Raw genomic sequence first — 20,345 nt, 5'->3', positions numbered from 1 at the left:
ACAAAAAGAGTAACATGATTCAGCAATAATTCAATGTGGCAAGATAAAAATATAAGAAGTAATCTTGAATCTCTATCCTGGAGATTGGGGAAATGGTACTATCAACTGCATAAAGAAGTATACAGAGGGGGCTCCTGGCTGGCTCAGTCAGTAGAGCATGCAACTCTTGATCTCAGAGTTTTAAGTTCAAGCCCCACGTTGGGTATAGAGATTACTTTTAAAAAAATAAAATCTTTAAAAAAAAAAGTATTCAGAGAAAATAAGAGAGTAATAGAGTGAGTCTTCCTTGTTTGCTGTAAAGCAGGGGTCAACAAACTATGGCCTGCAGGCCAAATAGCCCAGAACCTATTTTTATAAATAAAGCTTTATTGGAACAGAGCTGTGCTCATTCATTTATATATTGTCTTTGACTGTTTTTATGATACAGTGACAAAGTTGAGTAGCTGCAACAGAGACTCTATGGCCTGAAAAGCCAAAAATGTTTACTCTATGGCCCTTAATAGAAATGTTTGGCCATCCTGATATACAGCATAGTACGCCCATAGTCCCTGGCACAGAGCAGGTTGCTTAAGAAATGTTCATGAATATTATCATCGAAATTCATTTGTAAAGTTCTCTAATAAACACCCAGAACAAACATTACTAAAAGTTTTTATTCTTCTCCCTAGTTCACATGTTTTAGAGCCCACAGCCCTCATTTTCCTTCTACTTTCTAATACAGAAAATTTAAATAAACAGTTGAGGGTGGGAAAAAATTAAGATTATAGAACGCTGGCTCAGGATGTAATTCATAGTCTATAAATCATATAAAAAGATCAAGCAGATAATATACAAAATATGCAAACACGTATTTTCTGTGGCAAAGAATGCTATTGTCCCCCTATTGTACACTCTTTTATTCTTCCTTTTAATAATAGGTGTCCATATCACCATCCAGAGTTTAGCTAGGTACAGAGCCATGCAACTACAGACACATCCAACTTCTCTTGCAGCTAGATACGGGCATATGCCTAAAGTCCCCATCAATAGAATGTGAGCAGAAAAGCCTAATATGCCTCTCTTACAGAGGAAATTTGCTTGCCTTCTACTTCTCTTCCTGCACCCCATAGGGTTTAATGAAGTCACGAAGGTCAGTCAGGGATAGCATAATAAACCATGGGGACAGAGACAGCATAATAAAAGATGTCAGAGCAACAAAAGGGAAGGAACCTAGGTCTCTGGTTGATCTTCTAGAGGAAAGCTTGACTATCTACTCTGGACTAGTATGTGAAAAAGATATAAATTTCTATCTTCTGTGGACCACATATTTTAGTGTATCTTTATTATAGCAGCTTACTCTATATGTTAATAAACCCCCCCACCGTCATTCACTTCAAGGTCACACAATTATATATTAAATGAAGCTACTATTAACTCCTCCCTTTACAATATAATCTTTCTGTTATGTGGGTATAAGGGTACTCTGTAAAATTCTAGTAGAGAACCCCTGGCTTTTATTTTTATTTTTTTTATTATTTTTTATTTTTTTAAAGATTTTATCCATTTATTTGCGAGAGAGAAAATGAGAGACAGAGAGCACGAGAGGGAGGAGGGTCAGAGAGAGAAGCAGACTCCCTGCCGAGCAGGGAGCCCGATGCGGGACTCGATCCCGGGACTCCAGGATCGTGACCTGAGCCGAAGGCAGTCGCTTAACCGACTGAGCCACCCAGGTGCCCGGCTTTTATTTTTTTTTAAAGATTTTATTTATTCATTCGAGACACAGAGATAGAAAGAGAAAGAGCATGAGCAGGGGGAGAAGCAGAGGGAGAGGGAGAAGCAGACTCCCCGCTGAGCCAGGAGCCAGACGTGGGGCTCGATTCCAGGACCCTGGGATCATGACCTGAGCCAAAGGCAGACGCTTAACCATCTGAGCCACCCGGGCGCCCCAGAGAACCCCTGGCTTTTAAAGTATGATGGGGCATTTGGGCTTTTTCAAGCCCCACCAGACAATGACAAAAGATAAAATTATGCTAAGAAAATCTTTGTACCCTTAATAATCCAGAGAGACAGAGAGAACTCACTATGTGCCAATTAATCTGTTCATCACAGAAGGAAGTGGAGAGACAAAGAATTTTAATATACTTATAAAGGGATTGAACAGAGAAATAAGAGAGCTATGAGTTTTGGAAGACACTCAATGGAGTAATTAATGGGTTGTATCTACAAGGTGCCAGTGTCTTCTAAAAGACCTTACTTCTTAGCTGCCAATGTGTTCAGGCGCGATGACTCAGTTTCTGTTTCTCTGAACATCAGTCCCAGAGTCTGTATAATTTCAATGCATGCTCTAGAAAACAAAGAAAAAAAGCACAGAAGTGGCATGATTGCATTACAAGTTCAGAATTTCACAAAATTAGTAATCCTTGATAGAATTGCTCTCAGATATCTATACAGAAAAACGTATGGAAAGGAAATTCTGTATGTTAATTGTCTGAGTCCCTACTCTGTGATTGCTGCATACTAAACACTCAACAATATTTGTTCAATGAATTAATTAATAGCTGAATGTCAGGATTAAAAGTCATTTTCATAGTGGTTTTTTGTCCTTAACATTTTTTTCTGATAATCACACACTATTTTAAAATTATTTTTAGGGGCGCCTGGGTGGCTCAGTTGGTTAAGCGTCTGCCTTCAGCTTGGGTCATGATCCCAGGGTCCTGGAATCGAGCCCCACATGGGGCTCCCTGCTCAGTGGGGAGTTTGCTTCTCCCTCTCCCTCTGCCACTCCACCTGCTTGTGTGTGCACGCACTCTCTCGCTGTGAAAATAAATAAATAAAATAAAATTATTTTTAATAATTTTAACTTTTTCAAGTAGGTAATATTTGGCTCAAAATTTCAAAGGTAAAAAAAGGAATACAGTGAAAGGTGTCTTTCCCCCAGACGCCCATTTTTTTTTCCTTTGGGACAACCAATATTACTAGTTTCTTATATAGCCTTTATTTTTTTAAAAGATTTTATTTATTTAAGGGAGAGAGAGCACACGAGTGGAGGGGGAGGGAGAAGCAGACTCCCCCACTGAGCAGGGAGACCAAAGCCAGGCTGGATCCCAGGGCGCCGAGATCATGACCTGAGCCAAAGGCAGAGACACTTAACCGACTGAGCCACCCAGGCGCCCCTATAGCCCTTCTTTAAAAAATAGAATAGGGGCGCCTGGGTAGCTCAGTCGATTAAACTTACAATTCCAGGGGCAGGTCATGATCTCGGGGTTGCGAGATCTAGCCCTGTGTCAGACTCTGAGCTGGGTGTGGAACTTGGTTAAGATTTTCTCTCTACTGGGGCCCCTGGGTGGCTCAGTCGTTAAGCGTCTGCCTTCGGCTCAGGTCATGATTCCAGGGTCCTGGGATCGAGCCCCACATCGGGCTCCCTGCTCGGCGGGAAGCCTGCTTCTCCCTCTCCCACTTCCCCTTCTTGTGTTCCCTCTCTCGCTGTGTCTCTCTCTGTCAAATAAATAAATAAAATCTTAAAATAAATAAATAAAAGATTTTCTCTCTCCCTCCTCCTTTGCTCCTCCCCCCCAAAAAAGTAGAACAAAATGAATGCTATTTTTAAAAACCTATGTGAAGCAAAACTTGCAGCACCATTAATCATTAATACATTAATACAATATTTTATCCAGGGCCTTCCATTTATCTTTAATACCCTAAGGGAAGAAAAATCTATGACTATCCAGTTAGTACTTACACCAGCTCATCAGCCCTTTGGCTTTTATTTTGAAGTATGCTCTTATCCCTAGACTCTGGCAAGTACTCATGAAGTTTGTTCACCAGGAAATAAAAAAGGTCACTGGTCTGTGAAAGCAAGCAGGAAAGATGGTCATTAGGTATCAGTTGGTAAAACTCTATCTTTACATAATAAAAATATGAAGACATTATTTATTCTTTGGGGACGAAATGAATTATAATATCTCTCATTAATAATAGCATAACCCAAATTGAAAACACTTTTTACTTACAACCAGGAGACCACTGTCCTGGTGAACAGAGCTAGAGCTAAAGCCCAGGGGGTGAGGCTGAGAGATTCCCAGTGGGCCCGGCTCTACCATTAATATTGAAGACCCTCCAGAAGTAGGTGTATAATCTCAGGCAAATCATTCAGTAACCTGGGAATACTATATTAAATGGAGGCTACTATAATTCCTGCCTTTCCAAAGTAATTTGGCCTTTGTGAGGATACAATGAATAATGGCTAGAAAAATACTTTTTAAAAATGTTTGCTAACCTAAAAGTAAAGGCACAGCACTGGTATAGCCTAATGAAGACAGTGAAGAATGATACTAATAATTCTGTTAATACAGTGGAAATGTCGATTGCCATCTCCAGGAGAATATAAACACTGACTTAAGAGTGTGCGAACCAGTTTTTTTGTGCTTCTGCACGGTCTCATGAGATAAATCGAGCATGAAATAAGCACTGGCCCATGAAATCAAGCAAGTTGGTACTAATGAGAAATATAATGTAATTGCTTCTCTTTTCTTTTCCTCTCTTATTCATTCCCCCCCCCCCCAGGACTTTTTTTACTAGTGACAAATTAGACTCTTTGTTTAGACAGGTATTATGTGTACCTTTATTTAGGTGGTAGGGCATGAGAAGAGACGGAGCAGGGCAGATGGAGAGAGGAACAAGAGGAGAAGAAGCAGATTGTATGCCGGGCCCTCTGAGAAGAGCTGCCATTGACCAGGGCCCTGGGAAATGAGCACATTGTGGTGGCTTTATACACTAACTCTGAGTTCACATCCCAGCTCTGCCACTGGTTAGCTGTATGGTACCTGGCAAGTCACTTACACACTCTGTTACTTAGTTCATGTCTAAAATGGAGTTAATGTCACCTGATGGGGTTGCAATAAGATACCATCTGTAAAGCCTGAATGGTGCTCAGCACATCACAAGTGCTTAGTAAATTTATCAGTTATTATTGTGATCTCCAACCTGCTCACTAGTTCAGGAACTTTTATTCTTAAGGTATCTTCCACCACCCTGCAACAACACGGAGAAATCTCAAAACTCTTACGCCAAAGGAAGCCAGCACAAAAGAGTACAGAGTGTACATTTCCGGGTAAGTGGAATCCTAGGACAGGTAGAACTAATCTATAGTGACAGAAAGCACAGTGACTGCCCAGGGCCACAGATGGGAGGAAACTGCCTGCCAAAGGGTATGAGCCTTTTGGGGTGATAGAAGTGTTCTAAATCTTGATTGGGGTGGTGGTTATACAGGTATGTACGTTTGTCAAAACTCTTTAAACCAAAACCCTTAAAATATCCCAATAATTTCTCCAAAGAAGATATACATATGGCCAAAAAGCACATGAAAAAATACTCAACATCACTAATCATTACAGAAATGCAAATCAAAACTACAAAAAATCAGAAAATAACAACTGTTGACAAAGACGTGAGAAAACTAGAACCCACATGCATTGTTGGTGGGAATGTACGATGGTGCAGCTGCTGTGGAAAACAGTATGATGGTTCCTCAAAAAATAAGAAATAGAATTACCATAGGATTCAGCAATCCCATTTCTGGGTACACGCCCAAAAGAATCGAAAGCAAGATCTCAGAGATATCTACACACCCATATTCACAATGGTGATGTTCACAGTAGCTTAAATGTGGAAGCAACCCAAGTAGCCATCAATGGAAAATGGATAAGCAAATGTGGTCTTTACATACAATGGAATATTATTCAGCCTTAAAAAGGAAGCAAATTTTTACATATGTAACAACACTGATGAACCTGGAAGACATGCTAGGTGAAATAAACCAGTGATAAAAAGACAAATACTGAGTGATTCCACTTACATGAGATATTTAGAGAAATTCAACTCATAGGAGGAAAAAGAATGGTGCTGCCAGGGGCTGGAGGAAGGGGTGAATGGGGAGTTAATGTTTAATGAGTATAGTTTCAGTTTTGCAAGATGAAAAGAGTTCTGGAGATGGTTGCACAATAATGTACCTACTTAATACCACTGGACTATACACTTAAAAATAGCTAAAATTGTAAATTTACAATTTTGTGCTATGTGTTTTTTACCACAATAAAAACAATTGTTGAATTAAAAAAGAACCTCATGGAGAAAAAGGGTTAGGAAGGAACATGAATGGAGAACTCTTTCCTTCACTCATTCATTCACTGAACACCTAACTACTGATTGCCAGGTATGTAGCAGGTACTATGCTAGGTAATGAGATACTACCTTGAGCAAGGCAGACAAACAGACATGGTATCTGTCCTAAAGCCTGTAGTTTAGTCAACCTACCAAAAAAGGTTCTCATAATTTGTAAGAAAATTGTAAAAAAAAAGAGAGAGATTACCTAAAAGAAAATTATACCCCATACAGATGATTTCAAAAGGGGAAATTGTGTGTGTGTGCATTTATAATTTATAATACATAATATATTTATATACAATTATATATATTTGTAAGATTTTATTTATATGAAATTATTATATGTATAATTTTCCATCATCTTACCCAGGAACCAAAAATTAGAGATGCCTCTAATCTCGCCACCCCAGTGAAGGGTTCTTAAGGAAGCTTCACACAGCCTCATGTTCTCCAGGGAACCCAGCACAAAGTTGGAAGGCCACTGCTTAAGCATAAAGCCATGATAACTGTTTAAAGAAAAAAGCTCCTAGGGGTCCCTGGGTGGCTCAGTCAGTTAAGTGTCTGACTCTTGATCTCAGCTTAGGTCTTGATTCAGGGTTGTGAGTTCAAGCCCCACGTTGGGCTCCAGTGGAGCCCACTTAATAAAAAGATAAAAGAAAAAAGCTCTTAAAAGAAGATAAAAATGTTGACTTTTGTTATTATATATGTTAACTGTATAAGCGAATATGAGACTAGATTGTGGTTATGGATTAAAGAAAGAGAACATAAGGCTACCAGGTCTTGGTGGCATGGTGGTGGGCAGAGGACCCACACCATGTGTGGAAAGACCACAAATAGGAGACTGCCCATATGCCTTTTATTTCCCTCTCTATTCATTTTGGTCTCTCATTTTTTTTTTTTTTTAAGTAGGCTCCATGTCCAATATGGGGCTCAAACTCACGACCCTGAGATCAAGAGTCACATGCTCTACCAACTAAGCCAGCCAGGCGCCCCTTGGCCTCTCATTTTTGACAGCTGAATTAGAAGATCTATTTTAGTCCATCTAAGGACATTACATTAAAGGACAGCTGCAATGTTTTCAATTAAGCAACAGAACATGAATGTTCTATTCCTAGACTTCTTTTTTTTTTTTTAACTTTTTTACTTGGATAAATTTACTTTAAAAGACATCTTTCTTTAAATATTTTTAAATTCAATTAATTAACATATAATGTATTATTGGTTTCAGAGGTAGAAGTCAGTGATTCATCAGTCTTATATAATACCCAGTGCTCATTACATCACATGGCCTCCTTAATGTCCATCACCCAGTTAGTTACTCCATCCCCCCACGCCCCTCGTCTCCAGCAACCCTCAGTTTGTTTCCTATTCCTAGATTTCTGATCAGGTTAATTTTTTACAAGAGAATAAACTTTCATTTCAATATGAATTGATTATGGCGCCTGGTATAAACATGGCATTGCGTTAGGCCTTAGGGAGAATACAAAGATGAGTAAGACACATGCTTGTCCTGAAGAAGCTTATAGCATATAATGGTAAATAAGAATAATATGCCAATGACTATAGTGAAAAGGAGAGTATCTGTGCTAATCTTGAGGGTACGAACTCTATCTTACTCATGCTCGCTTTTCTAATGCCTGGCACAGAACAGGCATGCAGTAAATATTTGTTGAATTGTTAAAGAGAAGGTGCTATGAGAGATGCCATAGAACTGCATTGTCCAATAGGTAGCCACTGGCCACATGGTGCTATTTAAATTTAAATTGATTAAATGGAATAAAATTTAAATTTCACTTCCTTAGTCACTGGCCACATTCAGTGTGGCTAGTGGCTACTTTATTGAACAGCACAGATTAAAGAACATTGAAGAAGGTTCTGCCATAACAGATGAGAAAGAGGAAGTTTCCAAAGTTCCCCGTGGAGGATGACAGGAAAGGTGGAAGAACAGCATTTGAGCTGAGCCTTGAAGAATGAGTGGGTAGGATTTTAACAGGAAAAAATGGAAGGAGTAGCATAGAGATGGTGAACAGTAGGGGAAAATGAGGAAGGGCTGGAAAGGGCAGGGTGTTTGAGTCATCCCACGTGCCTGGAGCTTTTAGAGGAAAAAGGTGAAAACAATGAAGTGTGGGGTTGAGTTGGTTAGGCCTAGCTTCATTCTCTTTCTCTACATCTTTCTTTTGCTCCACAGCCAAAGCCACCTGCATCAGGCCCATTTTAAGATGAGAGACACTTAAATGGCCTGCAGACCAACACTCTGGTATTCAACATCAACACCTTTCTTCCTAGTCTAACCTGTAGGAGGTACCTCAGTTCTCCTACCTAGCCATCTGCTTTAAATCCAGTCTCATGATAGTGTCCGGTTTATCTAAGTGGACTTCTCTGGGCCCTGTGCTATGTCCCTTGCCAGTCCTCTCTCAGCTGCTAGGTTTACTCTTGACAACCTTTTTATCCTTGTTACCTCCCCAACCCAACATTCCATGAGACCCTGTTGCCAAACTCTAAACAATCAGATCTTCATGGTGCCAAATGTTTGTGCAGACATTTGGGTGTAATCCACCCACATGCTGGAATGCCCTGATGTTTCATTTTGCACACTATGTAGAGATCACTCTCACCCTTGAGCACTGGGCCTTCCCTGGGAGCATCTACAGCTGGGTTAGTTCGCCCAGTGCCTGCCCTATGTAGATAGATGTTGGCCCCTTCCTGAAAACCCACCTTGCTAAAATAAAGGCCATGCCTGTCCAAACTTGCAGTCTGTGACAGTGGTCATTAGTGAGGAGCCTTAAATGCCAAACAAAGTATTTGTACTTAGTAGGGAGGGCCACCAGAGGTTTTTGAGCCAGCGAGGTCAACACAGTGATAGATTAAACTGATGCCATGTGTGGGATGGACTGGAGAGGAATATTTGGGTGGGATATACCAATTTCCTTAGCCTTTCCACATGAACTCCATTTCCATGTTCATAATCATCTTGGGTGTCATTTCGATGCCTGGCCCTATATTCTCCACAGTCCTCTGAAGTTTCGGAGTCAAAACCTGAATGTTCTATTCCTAACACGGTGTAGGCAGTATAAGCCTTTAGACTGTAGCACAACATCGTCGTTTACTGTTTCAGTGTTACGGGACATTTGACATACTATTCTACATAGCTAATATGCCCTCTAATTAGGGTGATCAACCATCCCAGTGTGCTTGAGATGGTCCTAGGTTTTGTACAGAAAGTCCCATATCCTGCGAACTTCCTCAGGCCTAGGCAAACTGGGAACGTTGGTCACCCAAGTCTGGGCAAACCCACATGGTTGGTCATCCTACATGTGAAGCACGTAGAATCTAAGAAATGGCCAGGACTGTCTTGTATGTTTGGGGAAGCTGTGCACTTTACAGCTGCTCAATAAAAGGTTGCCAACTATGAGACCACTGGCCAGAATTCGGATACAACATATAGCAGTCAACATGAGCTCCACCCAAGGCAGGGCTCACCCCCTCACTTAGGCCTCATTAGCACCACACCAGTACTCACTGGGGCTTCTGAATCCCTTCACCTGAAACTGAAAATGAAGATAAGTAAGTCTTGTAGAGTAAGTCTGTAACTTGCTGAGTGAGCGCTAGGCTGCTTTGACTCCCTAAGAGTCACCTTTTTTAAAAATAATAGTCCAAGGGGCGCCTGGGTGGCTCAGTTGGTTAAGTGACTGCCTTCGGCTCAGGTCATGATCCTGGAGTCCCAGGATCGAGTCCCGCGTCGGGCTCCCTGCTCGGTGGGGAGTCTGCTTCTCCCTCTGGCCCTCCCCTCTCTCATGCTCTATCTCATTCTCTCTCTCAAATAAATAAATAAAATCTTTAAAAAAAAAAAAATAGTCCTACACTCAAAAGTAATCTTTTTTCATTATATTTTTATTGTATACTTATTGTAAGTTTTAAGGTAAAACTTCCTTGAAATCTGCTTTTCCATCTCACTGTCTGTACTCATACATCTTGCATGCCAGAAGCTTCCCCTCTAATTATCTTTGACTCACCAACCCAACCCAGGTAAGGTATTGTCTTTTTGCTGCCACTGTCCTCTTTCCCCATCTCCCCTGCAACACACACACACATTATGGATTATGTTACATTTCAAGTACTGAGTCATGATTGCATTAAATTTAGTCAACATTTTAAAATACAGCCTCCATCAGGGCACCTGGGTGGCTCAGTCAGTTGAGAGTCTGCCTCTTGATTTCGACTTGGGGCTCTACGCTCAGTGGGGAGTCTGCTGGAGGATTCTCTCTCTCCCTCTCCCTCTGCGCTCCTCCCTACCCCCACATGCGCTCTCTCTCTTTCCCTCTAAAATAAAATAAAATACAGCTCTGAATACAAGACATTTATTTGTATTTTACTTTGTGCTTGATTATACTGCATTTGATAAACAGGTGGAACAAGTTTCAAAGATTAAAAATAAAACAAAACACCTACTTTCCAGAAAAGCCGTTTCAGAATGAAGTTTTTCTGGGCTGCTACTTTAAGTTCCGTAATTAAGCAAAATATCTTCCTCAAAGTATTGTCTTTAAGAAAAAGTTCAGATTTAAGTTGACTGAAGTGCTTAATTTTCTCCTCAGATCTGCAGAAACACAAGAAAAAAATTTCCATGTGAAAAATGGTAAACAGCAGTTGAGGAATATCAACGATTATTGACAGGTTTGTAAAACTTTGTTACTAATGGAATTTTAACATAGTTTTGTGCTTCTAGCTTTATTACTCATTAGTAATGAACCTTGCTTTCCCCAGATTGAACTTTTTATTACTCTCCAGACATACTTTTCCCCATGCCCCTTTACTCAAGTGGTATCCAGCACATCAGGAATACTCTCAGTGTCCCTCAGAAACTGTTGTCCCTCTTTCATTCCCTAGCCCACGGTTTGTCCACATACCATTTACCATACTGAATGAACCATACGTAATATTATTTGCTTCATATTTTTTCTTTAAATCAACTCACTTTGTGTGTGTGTGTAGAGAAGTTTATTTATGTAAGATTTTATTTATTTGAGAGAGGGAACAAGCACATGCACACACACATGGGAGCAGAGGGAGGGACAGAGAGAGGGAGAGAATCTCAAGGAGACTCCACGCTGAGCACAGAGCCCAACCAGGGGCTTGATCTCATGACCTTGAGATCATGACTGGAGCTGAAACCAAGAGTCGGACACCTAAGCAACTGAGCCACCCAGGCGCCCCAAGAAGTTTATTTATAAAGAAAACTTTGTATCACTACTTTACAGGGAGAACCAGTATCATGTGCCATAAATAGCAGGTAACTGTAAAAATAGCATGAAAGCATCACAAGTTCTAAGTTGATGCACCACATTCCAAGCCTAAGGCCTCCCTCTCTTTGACAGAAAGGCAGATGAGCACGTGTTAGAGAGCTGCCATTTTTGGCACCAAGCTGAGAGGTTCTCCCTAATGACATTGGACTAGTTGGAAAAGGAATCACTTTTCCACTATGGAATTCGAAGTTATTTCCTGCCATGTCAGAGTACCAAATGCCTTCATCTCTTGTCACTGACCCATGTGTGTTCCACAGTTCAGGAAAAGCTGGCTTTGCTGAAAAGAGGAACACCTTCCCCTTAAACCTTCCCCTAGTTCCACCATGAATGGGGAACCTCTCCCATAGCACTTTTTCCACACTTATATATCACACTAATCCTATTTTGCCCTGTTGTCGTGATTTGTGTACCTGTCCTGGGCACTTTTCATGGACTAGCTCATTCAGTCCCACTAAGAGGGCAGAACTGGGAATTACTGTTGCATTTATAGGATGATAGAGAGGTTAAGTGACCTGTCCAAGTTCATACTGGCTGGCTCAGTCAGTAGAGTGTGTGACTCTTGATCTCAGGGTCATGAGTTCAAGCCCCACGTTGGGAGCTTACTGGAGCTTACTTTAAAGTAAGTGGAGGGGCACCTGGGTGGCTCAGTTGGTTAAGAGACTGCCTTCAGCTCAGGTCATGATCCTGGAGTCCCGGGATCGAGTCCCACATCCAGTGCCCTGCTCAGTGGGGAGTCTGCTTCTTCCTCTGACCCTCCCCCCTCTCATGCTCTCTCTCTGTCTCATTCTTTCTCTCTCAAATGAATAAATAAAATCTTTAAAAAAAAAAGAAAAAGAAAGAAAAGAAGGGTGCAAAGTAATGTTAGGAGAGGCATTTCATGTTCTGTGTAGGTTGATGGAAACTTCCTAGAATTTCTGACTTGAATTAAAAATATTTTTAATATTTAAAATAAAAAGGGGGGGCGCCTGGGTGGCTCAGTCATTAAGCATCTGCCTTCAGCTCAGGTCATGATCCCAGTGTCCTGGGATCGAGCCCTGCATCAGGCTCCCTGCTCCGCGGGAAGCCTGCTTCTCCCTCTCCCACTCCCCCTGCTTGTGTTCCCTCTCTCGCTGTCTCTCTCTCTGTCAAAATATATATATATATATTTTTACCACCTACTCCATAAATCTTGATACCAACCATTTATCCCAATACTACTACATGGAATCTTGGCTCTTGCCCACTACCTCCCCCATTTTTTTTTTTTTAAATCTGCGATCTTCTCTATCCAGTCAATGAGGCTCTTTTATTTTTTTAAAAAAGATTTTATTTATTTATTTGTCAGAGAAAGAGAGAGCACAAGCAGCGGGAGCGTCAGGCAGAGAGAGAAGCAGGCTCCCCACTGACCAAGGAGCCTGACATGGGACTCAATCCAAGGACCCTGGGGTCATGACCTGAGCCGAAGGCAGACGCTTAACTGACTGAGCCACCCAGGTATCCCAATGAGCCGCCCTTATTAACTTCCCCAAAAAACAGTCTCTTTTCTAGTGGAGACTTCCCCAAAAAACAGTTCTTTTCTAGTGGAGACCCTGAAAGAGAAATGATCATCAAGAATTCAGTGATAGAGACGCCTCGCCCTGCTTATGCTCTCTCTTTCTGACAAATAAATAAATAAAATATTTAAAAAAACAAGAATTCAGTGATAGAAGTCACAGAGGCAGGGGGTGCCTGGGTGGCTCAGTTGTTTTTTGTTGTGTTTTTTTTTTTTTAAGATTTATTTATTTATTTATTTATTTGACAGAGAGAGACACGGCAAGAGAGGGAACACAATCAGGGGGAGTGGGAGAGAGAGAAGCAGGCTTCGCGCCAAGCAGGGAGCCTGATGCGGGGCTCGATTCCAGGACCCTGGGATCATGACCTGAGCCAAAGGCAGACACTTAACGACTGAGTGGGTGGTTCAGTTGGTTTATCATCTACCTTCAGCTCAGGTCATGATCCCAGGGTCCTGAGATCGGCCCCCACATCGGGCTCCCTGCTGAAGCGGGAGCCTGCTTCTCCCCCTCTCTCTCTCTGCCCCTCCCCCAACTCATGTGTGCTCTCTTTCTCAAATAAATAAACAAAATCTTAAAAAAAAAAAAGTCACAGAGGCAGAAGAACACGATTATAAACACGGGGGTCAGACAGGCTGATCAGAGTTCTAGATCTCCCTCTATTCAGCTGAGTAATTACCATGGGCAAGTTACCTAGTCTCTCTGTGCCTCAATTTCCTCATCTGTAAAATGGAGAGGATTATAGTACCTATCCCATTGTTTTGATACTTTAGTCTGTAAGTATTTAATAAATGGTATAAAATAGGAATGAGCTTTGAGATCCCACTTCCCTATACATCCACTTCTAATTACAATTACATTGCATTTAAAAACTATAAAATTCCTCTATTCTCTGAGAACTGCAAAAATAGCAGGAATGTAGTTTTCACAAACTGATGAGCTTAGAAAAGCACAAGTTTGGAAAGAATACCAGCAGAATTACTTTCAAATTGACTTTCCTATTTTTCCCATTAGTCAGCAATTTGCTGCAATCCATATAGAAACAGTTTTTATCTTGTGGAACCTATGATAACAGACTGTAATACCAAACTTTTCTTTCAAAAAAACCAAAACAGGGGTGTCTGAGTGGCTCAGTCGGTTAAGCGTCTGACTTCGGTTAGGTCAAGTCTCAGGGTCCAGGGATGGAGCCTTGTGGTGGGCTCTGTGCTCAGCGGAGTCTGCTTGTCTCTCTGCCTCTCTTCTTGCTCTCTGTCTCTCTCTCAAGTAAATAAAAAAAATCTTTTAATAAATAAATAACCAAATTTCGTAAGAAAAAGCACACTAATCTCCTTATACTAAAAATCAATTCATAGGGCGCCTGGGTGGCTCAGTTGGTTAAGCAACTGCCTTCGGCTCAGGTCATGATCCTGGAGTCCCGGGATTGAGTCCCGCATCGGGCTCCCTACTCAGCAGGGAGTCTGCTTCTCCCTCTGACCCTCCCCCCTCTCATGTGCTCTCTCTCTCAATCTCTCTCTCAAATAAATAAATAAAATCTTAAAAAATAAAATAAGTAAATAAAAATAAATTCATATATGAATTGAGGTCTCATATACATCATAAATATAAGATTCAGGAGTCTATATTTCTATATAGTTGCAGTTTCTTTGACCATTCAGAGAATATTTGTCTTTACATAGATGATAAACTTTGACTAATTTAAATAATAAAAAGTCTACTGCCAGAAGACTCCATTATTCAATTTCAGAATAAGGGTAAATTTTTCATTAATTTTAACAGATATTTTATATTTTCATCAGCTAGAAAACATAAATTCACCCAAAAGGTGTGGCAAGAAGGATTCTTGATCTAATGATGAGCTCTGCTTTTCCTGTGTTTTTCATTTTTCTGGATTTCCTGTATTTTTTCATTTTCAGGATATTTTATATAAATAATACATTTGTATAATGCTTTAAAGCTAGAAAAGGCTTATCATAGATTATCTCAAAAGCACTGTGTATATATTCACAGTGGTCCCTATGCATCCGTGTGAGGTTACAGAGCTCACATTTGTGACAGAGTTCTAATTTGAAAACCCAAAGAGTATTTACTCCCTTTAAACTGACGGTACCTTGCAGGCAGAGAACTGTCTTGTATATCTTATACATATTACTACATTCCTCACAGTGCATTTTAAATTACTGCATTTTAAATATGTTGCCTTCAGGAATTAACTTTGCAAGAAATATGCTTTTCCTGAGTCAAGATAGTGGTAGAACTCTCCTTCTGACTTTCAAGGACAAATTTCAAGTCACACATATACAAAGTTAAAGCCTATTTTATTATCCAATTAGTTTTAAAATCACTTTAAATAAGCACTAAAATTAAAACTGATACTTTTGTAAAGTAAACATATGAAAATATATGGAAATTCTATTTTTAAAACATGTAGAAATTCTAAGCTATCTGTATTACCATCTTTTAAAAAAAGAAATCACAAACATTGTTATTTAACCCCTACATACCTCAGAACATATCTCAAAATAAAACAAACATTTTCTTACAAAATAATCATTATCACATCCAACAAAATTATCAATAATTCTTTGGTATTGGCTAATACCCAGTCCATACTCAAATGTCCTCTATTGTCTTAAAAATGTCTTTTTACTTCTGGTTTGTTAAAATCAAGATATAAATCAGATACTTGTTATATTTGCTTATTATGTTTCTTAAGCCTTTTACAAACTTTTATTATGGAAATTTTTAAACATACACAAAAATGGAGAAAATTGAAAAGAAACAGCATATATCTATCACCTAGATCCAATAATCTTTAACATTTTTCCAATCTTGTTTTATCTATTCCCTTACTTACACACACACATACACACCCCTACCTGTTTTAAAATTGAAATAAAATATACATAATATAAAATTTACCACTGTAACCATTTTTAGGTATACAATTCAGTGGTCTTAAGTGCATTCAGAATGTGGTGCAACCATCACTACTCTCCATTTCCAGAACTTTTTCATCTTCCCAAACAGAAACTCTATACTGATTAACTGTAGGTCCCCATACCCCTCTCCCCTCAGCCCCTAGTAACCTCTATTTTATTTTCTGTTTCTATGAATTTGCTTATTCTCAATGCCTCAAATAAGTGGAGTCATACAATATTTGTCCTTTTATGTCTGGCTTATTTCACTTAGTGTAATTTCCTCAAGGTTCATCCATGTTGTCACACGTGTCAAGACCTCATTCCTTTTCAGTGCTAACATGCCCACACTTTTAAGTCAGATTCAGGTTTAATTGTTTTAACAATTTATTCATTCATTCTATAAAGGCAGCCTACTATGTGCCAGTGACCAAGGTACAGTCCTGGCCCTTAAGGAGCATAGTGTATAATAGGGCAGCACGTAATCAAACAAGCAATCATAAGAGAGACTGTTAAATGCTACAAGATGGAAGCACAGGATGTTATGGAGGGGCCCATCTGTTTAAAAAATTTTTTTTTAAGATTTTATTTATTTATTAGAGAGAGCACACGCAGGGGGAGTGGCAGGCAGAAGAAGAGGGAGAAGCGGGCTCCCCCCTGAGCAGGGAGCCTGATGGGGTGCTCGATCCCAGGACCCTGAGACCATCCTGAGGCAGATGCATAACCGACTGAGCCACCCAGGTGCCCCTCAGGGGCCCCTCTTATTGAAGCTTTGAGAAATGATTTTTAGAGAAAGGGATATTAAGCTAAGACTTGATGAGTTGAAGTCATTCATGAAGAAGAAGAGTAGAGAGTAGGGTTCCAGAATAGAGGAAAAAGCAAACAAAAAAACCAAACAGGGAGCTTTCTGAGAACTGCAAGATCATTTGGATCAGCAGCTTAGGGCAGGAGTTGAGGGGACACAAGAGCTGAAGATGGAAAAATGAAAAGAGACATCAGGAAGATCTTTATAAGCTATTGTAGAGTTTAGACCTTCTCCTAAGGACAATGGGGAGCCATTCAAAGGCTTTAAGGCAGGGAGTTACATGATCAGATTTGTGCTCCCAAAAGATTTCTTTGGTTATGGAGAGTGGGTTAGAGAGGGTCAAGAATGAAGGTAGAGGCCAGGTAGGAAAATACTGTAGGAGCTCAGAACAAAGGGAATTGGGCTGAGCATGTGACAGTGGAAAGAAGTAGATATTATCCAGATATATTAGAGAAAAACAATGAATCCTGTGGTGATTGACTGGCTGTGGGGGTGGGAGGTGGTAAAGGGGAGAGAGAAGGTAAAGATGACATTCGGGACTCTGGCTTAGGTGTTGTGGGGATAAGGACAGCAAGCCCTGTGTTAGGAAACACAAGAGGAAGTTCAGGTCCCAGAAGGAAGATGCTGAGTTCTCTTTTGAATATGCTGACTTTAAGGTTCTTGTAAGACCTATGAGAGGTGATGTCCAGTGGGTAATTATGTTTGCAGACCTAAAATTCAAGGCAAAGAGTGGAAGTAGAGGTATAAATGTGATGGGCAGCAACACGTGGAGTTAGGAGAGGCAAAGAGGAGAGAACAGTCCCCCATGCGGCTCTGGCATATCATCACTCCTTACCTATATGGCTTTTGACTTCCAATAGCAGGACTGAGCTCACTAACATATAGGGGATCTTGTAAAAGAGTAGCTTTCTGAAAGAGGAAAAAAAGATGGGAATAGTTAGAATTTCTGTTTACTGAAAATAAATTTCTCCTGCTTTTAGTCAATATCATATATCTATTCCTTAATTCCTGCTATAGTACATGATTTGATTATGTAAATAATACCACAGGGCATTGTTTTTCCTTATATAGTTTTTAAAAAGTTTTAAACATGACATTTGCTCATTATAAAGTAAAATTATCTATCAAAATCAAACAGTACAAAAATGCATAAACTAAAAGATAAAAGTCTCTCCCTCCCCATCCCATCCCACTAGTCAAAAGTGCCTTACTATACCCCTGAAACCAATATAATACTGTATGTTAATTATACTGGAATCAAAAATAACAATAACAACAAAGTACCTTACTATATTATTATCAGTATGGTTTATATCCTTTTAGGCATATAAAAACATATTATTTATAACATACATCTATAATATATACATATTAGATGATATTTTTATAATACATATTTAATACTAGCTAAATTGCATCACATATATTAATCTGGGACTTTTTTTCCCACTTAATATATGGTGGACAGTTTTCCATGTCTGTGTATATAGGTTTACTTCTATCGTTTTAATGATTACGTGGTATTCCATAGTATAGATTATATAATAGTTTTGTTAACTATTCCCCTATCAATAGGGTTAGTTTTCCCTTAAATCTTTAGTGTTGCCATTTTCCATTCATTCTGGGTCCCCCCCAAAAAATGGGTCAGTGTTCAACAAGTTCTCTAAAGAATCTTTTATTTTATGCTGAGGCCTAACAGGTCAGAAAGAATTTCTGAAATGTTGCTGATTTACAACTCCAGACGAATTTACCCCTGTCTTATTCTTAATATCAGAGCAGGATGATGGGTGGGTGGGCAGGGGGGAAATATGTGCTTTTTCTCACAACTTTTGTTTTTTACAATCTGTTTGTTTGTTTTTTTAAGTAGGCTCCATGCCAACGTGGAGCCCAGCCCAGGGCTTGAACTCATGATCCTGAGATCAAGACCCGAGCTGAGATCAAGAGTTGGATGTTCAACCAACATCCAACATCCAACATCCAATTAAAGTAAGCTCTACACCCAGCATGGGGCTCAAACTCATGACCCCAAGATCAAGAGTTGCATGCTCTACCAGCTGAACCAGTCAGATGCCCCTGTTCTTACTACTTCTGTCATTGTTTTAAGTTAAAAAAAAAAAAAAAAGACAGCTTCTCTCTAAATGTTTATATTTACTGAGGTGCCTGGGTGGCACAGTCAATTAAGCATCTGAGCTCTCAGCTCAGGTCTCTTTTTTTTTTTTTTTTAAGATTTTATTTATTTATTTAACAGAGAGAGACACAGCGAGAGAAGGAACACAAGCAGGGGGAGTGGGAGAGGTAGAAGCAGGCTTCCTGCTGAGCAGGGAGCCCGATGCGGGACTCCATGCCAGGACCCTGGGACCATGACCTGAGCGGAAGGCAGATGCTTAATGACTGAGCCACCCAGGTGCCCCTCACCTCAGGTCTTGATGTCAGGGTTGTGAGGTCAAGCCCCGAGTGAGCCTACTTAAAAAAAAAAAAAAAAATGTTTATGTTTACTTTAAATCTAGAATTTTTTTTTTAAAGATTTTATTTTATTTATTTGACAGAGGGAACATGAGAGAGGGAACATAAGCAGAGGGAGTGGGAGAGAGAGAAGCAGGCCTCCCGCTGAGCAGGGAGCCCGATGCGGGGCTTAATCCAGGACCCTGGGATCATGACCAGAGCCGAAGGCAGACGCTTAATGACTGAGCCACCCAGGCGCCCCTTAAATCTAGAATTTTAATTTGGGGATACTCCTTAGTTACTTAGCTTTCTAGCACCTATCTTCACAACATATGAAGGGCAAAGAATTGCCATATATTGTTTTTGTAGAATTTGAGATGCTTAAAGAACTCAGATGTAATTATTGTTGATGAAAGTTACAGATAAAATGGGTAACTGAATGAGACTCAGCTCTTTGGAAATCCTTAAAATCAGAATGAGTGCTAATTTCTCACTGGATGGTTTAGGTTTACCTGAAAATATAGAGAGAGTTAAAATGTCCATTCTTTTTTCCCGGTAGCATTTCCCTATCTCAACATGAATGAGGATTCTGGATCTCAAAGCAGAAGAGATCAGTTAGCCAAGATAAGTCTGACTGATTTAGGAGATGATTTTTTTTTTAATTTCCTAAAACTTATGAAGGCATCACCAAGAATAACCAAAGTGATCAACATGATGAAAGAATTAAACAGTGTCACAAAAGTCACAACTTTTTACATGTTTATATTGAATTAATATCTTATTCTTACTAGAATGAAGGCTAACTTGATTCATCATTTATGTATGAAATATTTGCTTACCCATTTTCCATCTTTCAAGGGATAGAACATTATTATTTTTTAAGGGGGAGAGGGGCAGAGGAAGAGGGAGAGAGAGAATCTTAAGCAGACGCCACGCCCAGTGCAGAGCCCGGGGCAGAGCTCAATCTCACAATGCTGAGATCATGACCTGAGCCAAAATCAAGAGTCGGACACTTAACCAACTGAGCCACCAAGGCGCCCAGAACATTATTTTTTAATGATAGTATCTACCAACTCAAAGATAACCCCCTTCCACCCACATTTATTTCAGTGGAAAAAATCAGACTACCTAGGTTCAAATCTCAGCTCCATGCAAGTTGTGCAACCTTGCATATATCATTTAATTTCTCAGTGCCTTAATTTCCTCATCTATG

At 39.9% G+C, this 20,345-nt stretch overlaps 1 protein-coding gene and 1 long non-coding RNA gene across 2 annotated transcripts in view; one reads left to right on the top strand and one right to left on the bottom strand.

Moving 5' to 3' along the window:
* LOC135364415 (uncharacterized) overlaps positions 1–20,345 on the top strand; it is a 124,682-nt gene that overhangs the window by 43,709 nt on the left and 60,628 nt on the right. The window contains exon 3 of the long non-coding RNA XR_010411477.1: positions 10,734–10,812. This is a non-coding gene — a long non-coding RNA (uncharacterized LOC135364415). The remainder of the gene's footprint in view (positions 1–10,733; positions 10,813–20,345) is intronic.
* The window catches only part of CUNH12orf56 (chromosome unknown C12orf56 homolog), a 92,336-nt gene that overhangs the window by 13,600 nt on the left and 58,391 nt on the right, over positions 1–20,345 (bottom strand). Inside the window, exons 5-8 of the mRNA XM_045868720.2 lie at positions 17,526–17,599; positions 10,591–10,735; positions 3,719–3,825; positions 2,234–2,323 (exon numbers count right to left, since the gene is read on the bottom strand). Coding sequence (XP_045724676.1) covers positions 2,234–2,323; positions 3,719–3,825; positions 10,591–10,735; positions 17,526–17,599 — 416 coding nt within the window. The remainder of the gene's footprint in view (positions 1–2,233; positions 2,324–3,718; positions 3,826–10,590; positions 10,736–17,525; positions 17,600–20,345) is intronic.

The sequence above is a fragment of the Mirounga angustirostris genome, unplaced genomic scaffold (assembly GCF_029215605.1).
Source record: "Mirounga angustirostris isolate CCGP_5_RB_7025 unplaced genomic scaffold, mMirAng1.0.hap1 SCAF_5, whole genome shotgun sequence".
Classification (NCBI taxonomy): Eukaryota; Metazoa; Chordata; class Mammalia; order Carnivora; family Phocidae; genus Mirounga; species Mirounga angustirostris.
Note: the sequence above shows the minus strand (reverse complement) of the source record. Positions and strands in the feature narration are given on the sequence as shown.